The sequence below is a fragment of the Podarcis gaigeae genome (genome assembly GCF_964106915.1).
Source record: "Podarcis gaigeae genome assembly, chromosome: 8".
Taxonomy (NCBI): Eukaryota; Metazoa; Chordata; class Lepidosauria; order Squamata; family Lacertidae; genus Podarcis; species Podarcis gaigeae.
Genome location: NC_139684.1, coordinates 53134319 through 53141581, shown reverse-complemented (window position 1 = coordinate 53141581; position 7263 = coordinate 53134319). Strand labels below are relative to the sequence as shown.

The 7263-nt window shown below is 44.3% G+C and overlaps 1 protein-coding gene across 1 annotated transcript in view; it reads right to left on the bottom strand.

Moving 5' to 3' along the window:
- Positions 1 to 2789: 2789 nt before the first annotated feature.
- The window catches only part of CNGB1 (cyclic nucleotide gated channel subunit beta 1), a gene marked incomplete at its 5' end in the record, with an annotated part of 66099 nt that continues 61625 nt past the window's right edge, over positions 2790 to 7263 (bottom strand). Inside the window, 5 exons of the mRNA XM_083752042.1 lie at positions 2790 to 3879; positions 4807 to 4984; positions 5157 to 5303; positions 6508 to 6626; positions 7178 to 7261. Coding sequence (XP_083608168.1) covers positions 3565 to 3879; positions 4807 to 4984; positions 5157 to 5303; positions 6508 to 6626; positions 7178 to 7261 — 843 coding nt within the window. The 3' untranslated portion in view covers positions 2790 to 3564. The remainder of the gene's footprint in view (positions 3880 to 4806; positions 4985 to 5156; positions 5304 to 6507; positions 6627 to 7177; positions 7262 to 7263) is intronic.

Sequence of the window (7263 nt, the reverse complement as noted above, 5' to 3'; positions counted from 1 at the left end):
GTCTCCGCTCCTCCACATGCAGCTGCTGGGTGACCTTGGGCCAGTCACACTTCTTTGAAGTCTCTCAGCCCCACTCACCTCACAGAGTGTTTGTTGTGGGGGAGGAAGGGAAAGGAGAATGTTAGCCGCTTTGAGACTCCTTTGGGTAGGGATAAAGCAGGATATCAAATCCAAACTCCTCCTCCTCTTTATTCCCTGCTTGTTCCTGATGTAGATCTTCACCCACCCCTTCTTCCCTAGATTGGGAGTGTTTTGTTGTTTGTCTCAGGTGCAAACACACACACACACACACAAACACACACACCCCCCCGGTGGAACAGACAACCTTGGAAGTTGATTGGGCTGTCCTTCCTAGGAGGTTTTTAAGCAGAGGTTGGATGCCATCTGTCATAGATTCATTTGTTGCGATTTCTGCATTGCAGGGGGTTGGACTAGATGACCCTTTGGGTACCTTCCATTTCTACAATTCTATGATTCCAAGTAGTTTAGGAGAGGAAGAGCCCAGCCATAGCAGCCGAGCTGAATTTATCCATATCACCAGCTCCTTTCTCCAATCTCTTGCTGGTTTCAAATTGTTGGAGGATTGGTGTCCCTGAGCTTCTTTTTTAGTTTCAGTTGTTTAAATGCCCTGTTCCCGATTGCTCAATTTGTATTTACAGCCAGATGTGATCATATGACATGTATATTACGTAGAGCCCAAGTCAATCACTGAGATCATTGGGAAAGCACTATTAATGGTTCCCTATAGGCCAGAAGCTCAACTCATGTCCACAGTGAGTCATGCCTTCAGCGTGATGGGCCCAACTCTAGGGAACTCCCTCCCACAAAGTTATAAAGGCACCGCCTCAAATGAGTTTCAGGCACCTGGTCAAACCTTACACCCTGAATGCTTCTCAAATGCTTTACTTTCTAAAATACTGAATTTTATTCAGGTTTTAAATTTTGTATACTGTGTTGTAGTGTTGTTAGCCACTTCGGGGTGTAAATGGTGAAATTTGGAATTTAAAATGTGTATTATTAGGAAAAATGTGTACTACATTTTCAGTTTCCCTTCCTTGTCTGCAGAGTTCGCCATGGCACCTCTTTCCTTCATCCTTCCTCCCAGTTCAGCTTTCCTAAGCCCCTGTGTTTGCTGCCCTGCTGCCCGCTTCCCTTTGGCCGAACTCTGCCGTAGCTCACAGTTGTGGCTTTCTCCTCCATCCCTCCTGGAATGTCTGGGGATGCAGCTTAGGGATGGGAAGCTTAGCAGATTTTGTTTGGGGAGGGTGTTTTCCCCATTGCCTGATAAAACTCAGGATACCTCAATTTCCCCCAAGGAACTCATTGCCAGTGTGTAATAGTTAGGCTGGATTTTGCTTGACTGTGTTCCATGAGGAGAAAGAGTCAGGAAAATTGTAGTGGGTCATCATCAGCCCCCCTCACCCACATCCCACCTCCATTGTCTCTCCAGACGTCTCACCTCTCCTTGTGTGCTGGACACATAGTTCCAAGTGTCGCAGGAGTGTCCAAAGGGCAGAGTTGTGACGTGTTCATGGGAGATTCCTCCAGGAACTTTGAGTCTTTGAGGACTCTCCTCCGACACGTCTTTCCTTCACCCATGGGTAAGTCTAGCTTGCTGCTAAGGAGCAAGCAGAATGCTTTTCAGGCAACTGGCTATAAGAGGGATCCAATTGGTATTTTGCCCAGTTATTATGTCACAGTACTCGCTTGTCCATTCAGAAAGCCCTTCTGCAGTTTCCCAGCACTGGAGCTTCTAGGAACAATGTTAAGTGGAAGGTTACAAATCTCTCCAGCTATGTTCATCTCTCTTTCACCTTTGCCATGCTACCTCGTTTCTTACTGGAGATACCAGGATTTGGACCTGGGCCCTGATGCAAATGCTTTACCACAGTGCAAGAGGTCTTTTTCTTTTATGGTGTACCAATTTAGGCTCCCTTGCTGCCACCTACTGGATAGCTAAATGATTGGCTCAGTAACGCTACTGAGCGTCTTAAAACACATTCCTGTTCCCCTCAGTGCCATTTTAAGCCACATTTGCATTTGTGATGTAGAAATGTCCTCAACTGATCACATTACTTGATTTGTTTCTGCAACCCCCCTAAATTCCAATTAAGTGAAGCAGTCATCTGCGTATGTGTTGTCATCTCCACATGTGCAATGGCTGTCTGAGCTGTACACACCTCACCTTGACTTCAGCTTGCATTTTCAAATCTAATCAAAGCTGCTTTGAGGGAAAACGCTTCAAACAGGAGTATTTATTGAGAAACTACATGATAGATATGGATTGGGGCTGACATAATGTGTACACAGCTTTGAACATCAGACTTGGAAGCACACAGGAGCTGGAATAAAGGGTAATGTGCACTCAGCCTCAATCCACTTGCTCATTTTCCATTCCATTTGCCCATTTTTTGCCTATGATTCCTATTGCAAGACAATAGTGTTCACTTGCTGACATGGGGCAGATGTTATCAAGGGAGGCATATTAATTAGATGTTTTGGTCCATGAGTTAATTTGCAAAAGCTTAACAACAAAAACACCCTTCTGCTAATGGTCTGCTTTTCTGTTTACCCAGGCATTTGGAATGTAATTAACCTTCCTGCAGACACTGCTACTTTACATATGCTGTTTGTTACAATGCTGCTAACATTTTAAATAATTATTGTTGCGCGGTGTTCTTTGCCCCTCAGCTTACATTGCAAGGAAAAGGTTGTTAATGAATTCCCCAAAACACAGAAATGACAATAGTCATTTGGACACTGGTAGCAGGTTACAAGAAATAAGAGACTAGGAGAAAGAATGCCGGTTTATTAGGTCAAGGCTAGTGTACAGCTCTTGCTACTGCCTGGAGCATGCTGGCTGGGGATGATGGGAGTCCAGAACTCCTGTGAGGCATCAGGATGGCCAAGGCTGGGCTAAGCAAGTTATGCATGTACACTCCAGGGACTGCAATGCATCAGTTAGATGTGGAAATATGACAATCCACCAGATCAATATAGATTTGGGCATTAAAGCATACCATATTTTTCTTCAAATGTTTGTAAGCAGGGCAGGGAGATCGAACAGAGGCAGAGGAACAATTTTCACCACATCCATCAAGGCTAGAATAAAAGGCAATGGCTTTGAAACCCCAGGAGAGTAGACTGCCATTATTAACCTCCTATCTGCACTTGATGAAGTTGCCCGGTGAGGTTGTGGGAATGCCTTGTGCAAGTCCTGATTCATGATGGGGAAAGTGTGGGAGAACAGTAGTTTAAGGAGGACGTCACATAGATGAGGGTGAATTAAAGAGAGCACAAGGGGTGCAAAATTCTGCCAAGCTATGGACAAAGCCCCATACCTTGGGGGTGCAAGTAATTCTAGACCTTATTTTAAAAGAGATGGATTTCCAGCCATCTTTTCATCTAATAGCACAACGTTGGAGGCTACATTCTGAATGTTGGAAGAGCCCAAGCCTATCCGTATTTTGCAGTGATCCATAGTCACTAAAGTGCCTTCCTCAGGCTATGGCCTATGGCAGTGTCCTTCTATGAGACGCAAGACAGTCAGCTAGTTGGACTTTTCTACTTAGTTTCGTCCTTGTCTAGAATCTCTACGGAGAGAATCTCTTCATCACCTTTAGGTGCTGGAGTTATGCAAACCGTAACAGAGTGATCTGAAGATTTTGAGACAATCTTCTCTGTTCTGCTGCAGTCGTCTGATTTTTGTGGACCAGCAGGTGAGCTATGAACGGCTGGTGATTTAGGTAGAACTGATCTTTGGGAGCCGGTAGGTGATCTGTGACTGGCTGATGATTTAGGTGGAACTGATTTCTGGGAGCCGGCTGGCGATCTATGACTGGCTGGTGATTTAGGTGGAACTGGAGTGGCACTGGCCTCCTGAAAGACAAAGGTATCATGCTGGTGGTTACCTAAATAAGGGGCATGCTTAGTATCTGGGGCAGGGAGATGTCTGGCACAAGTCTGCCTGGAAACAACCCTCACCAATCCAAAAATAATTTATCTTTCTAGTCCCTGATGTGTAGAGACTCTCAGTAGTATTCATAGAACAAAAGTATATTCTCACCCCATAGCCAAAGTGCTTCTGGTGCTAGCCAGCCAGTTGGGATACCGGCAGGAATCTAGGAGTTGCTCAGGGCTGAAGCAGCTCTCCCTCTTGACACCCACCGTTCAGCATAACAATTCAGGAAAATTCTGTGCTCCTGGTGTCCACTGAGCTCTTTGGGAGGAAGGGGTTTTAGTTGCTTCCTTTTTGTGTTTTTCAAAAAAATGTGTGTATTTTGGCAAACATTTAGGTTCACTCAGTGACCTTGTTTTGCTACCATCCCTGTTGACACTGGGGCACCGAGCTTGCTGTTAGAGGAAGCTATAAATAAATAGGAAGCACCCTATTTATTTATATGCTCTAGCTTCAGTCCAAGCTTTGAAAACATGCCAATCCAGAGCTCTTGCATAGATTAAGTCTTGCCTAGGGGAAAGGTTGTTTTGTTTTAGAAAGCTAGGGAAATCAGACACATTGAGCCAAAGGTAACAAAGTCCCAACATCTCTAAATGAGAAGTGGCCTTGGGATGCTGGTGCTACTGAGTGGAATGGTGGCAGGGCAGGGAGATAAGTATTTAACCATTTCCCTGCTGCTCATTATATTGTTTTTCAGCTCAAAAACAGCCCTCCTTCAGTTGCTCTTCCCCTGTGGGGTCCCAGCTGTAAAAACACGATGGAACTTCCTAACTTGTTAGGTTCTTCTACCCCATTTCCAGAGAGAACTCACTGTTGACATTTGCAGCTACTTTTTTCTGTGCATTTACCTGCATAGCTTTCAGCTCTTTCAATTTCCATCTGATATGAGCCAACCGCCCTTTGCCTCCCATCTTTCCTGCAGCGAATAAGGCGGCTTGGAAGAGCTTAGGAGTCCCAGCTCTTGGAGGAATGATGATGCCTTTGCTTTTGTCATCCTTAGTTTTGCTGTTGTTTTTCAGCATTCTCCTAAGAACAGAAAGGGAAAACAGGTATTTTCACACATTGTTCAGGTGTTGGGAATATTAGGAGCCAATGAGCTGCTGAGCCTAAATTTCAGCTTGGACTCATGAAATTTCGGACTTGATAGAGAGTATGGCTGTGCACAAACATACCAGCACCTGGCTATCCTGCAGCTCACCTGGCCTTCTTCCGCAGCAACTTCTGAGACTCTGGATAATGCACTAAAATTTCATTCAAATCTTTCTTTTCCAAGATGAAAAGGTTAGTAAATCCATGAGCCACAACATTCGCTGTGCGTCGATTTCCACCTCCCACAGCTAGTAAGCTAAGAAAAAGAAAAAGACATCAACTGGGGACTCAATCTGGTTTCCATAACTCAACATCTACTATTGAATACATTGGGGCACTAAACTTGGCTCTTGTGCCTTTTTTCTCAGCGTCTCCTGAGGACCTCATTCAGCATCAATGAAATATCTAGCTTCCAGCAAGATCTTGTATGACTGCACACTCCACAAGATCTTGTGAGATCTCACCAGAAACCGGTGCCCCTGCCAGCACCGCTTCTCCACTGGCAGCAGAGGTGGCGAGATGCCTGTGTGGAACACCACCTCATGGGCTTCTGCTGCTTGAGGCAGTCACCTCACCTAGCCTCATGGGTGGGCTGCCCCTGAACCAAATTGCTCTTCTGCATTTCCATAATGAGAGTTTGGCAGAAGGAGGCATGGGAAATGGGTACAGATTATTGGTAAACTGTATAATTTTTCAGGTGTCATTTTTCAATGCATCATAATTTGCTTTCTGGGTTCTGCACTGTGCATTCTGCGTTCCTCATTAGGTGATGGAATTCTTCAGAGTTTTGAAAACCCTGTTGTCACTGTCTTTATAGATACAGATTTCTCTTTCTGTATTAATTCAGGAGAAGTAAAAACTCTGCAGGAATATGACTCATGGACAATTGAATAATAAGTATAGCCTATTTCATGCGGATTTCTATGTCTCCAAGAGAGAGCTTCAATTGTTCAGTTAGAATGATCTCATACTTTCCTTTTTTATTAGATGATTTATGTACTGTGCAATAACTCCACTGAATTTCTCCTACTATTACAGACCCTCCAGTCATTTGTCCAATATTTTTTTTTGGGGGGGGGGGGGACAACTTCATACAATCCTTATTGATTAGGAGTGTATTTGTTAGCCAAAGTATATTTAGCTCCCTCTGTAGTTGAAATCTAGAACAAAATCATGTTTGCCATGTACATCTCTTCATAGCCATTCAGTTTCAAGATTCAAAGGTGGAAAGGAGAGTCAAAGTACCTATATTTCTTTGTTATCAGGACTTCTCTTATCATCAGGGAAATCTTTTTCAGTTGAAGGGAAAAAATTACCTGAAAAATCTGCCGATCTCATTTTGGATGAAAAGTAAGCAAGACTGTACATGACTATACTTTTATCTTTCTGAGCCCCTTTCTTCTCCTTCCTGTTGCCAAGCCCAGTTTCCTCCCCACATCGACATTCTCCATCTGTCTGACCTTATTTCTCCAAACACAGATCCAGCTTTCAAAGTCACAAGCACCGTTTTCCCATCAGGTCCTCCGAGCACCTTGACTTGCCCGACTTGAATGATGTACATCTCTCTGCCAATTTCCCCCTGAAGTAACAAGGAGGAAAAGTGTTCTTCGCAGCACCAGGGATCCTTTGCCCTTCAGGTTGCAGACTGACTACCCGAGTTTTAATTGTTGTTCTATTTATTTTTTATTGCTGCTTTCATGTCATAGAATCATAGAATTGTAGAGTTGGAAGGTATCATGGGGGTCATCTAGTCCAAGCCCCTGTCCCTGAGATTGTCTCATGCTCTACCAACTGAGCTATCAGAATAAAACAACAACAACAACTGTAATTTGTTGAGGGTGCTGGGAATTGTTAGCTCTGTAAGGGGTATCACCCATAACAAACTACCATTCCCAGGATTTTGGGGGGGAGGGGGGGAGAGGAAGCTATGACTCTGAATGATGGAGAACAGTACTATCAAGGCATGGTGCAGAAAGGACCGCCAACCACTACAAACATTTTCATAGTCACTGAATCCAAAGTCACTGAAAATTGGGTACTTAAAATGTCCTGCAAGTATTCCCACACCTCACCCCTCATTCCACAGTTCTGCTCAACCCTACTTTGCACTTCTTAGACAAAACTGGTTACCTTCTTGCAGACATAGTCATTGGGCAGGTACACCACAGATCTGAGCCTTTTCAGCATGTCAAAAATCATCTGCCGGTCACAACCCT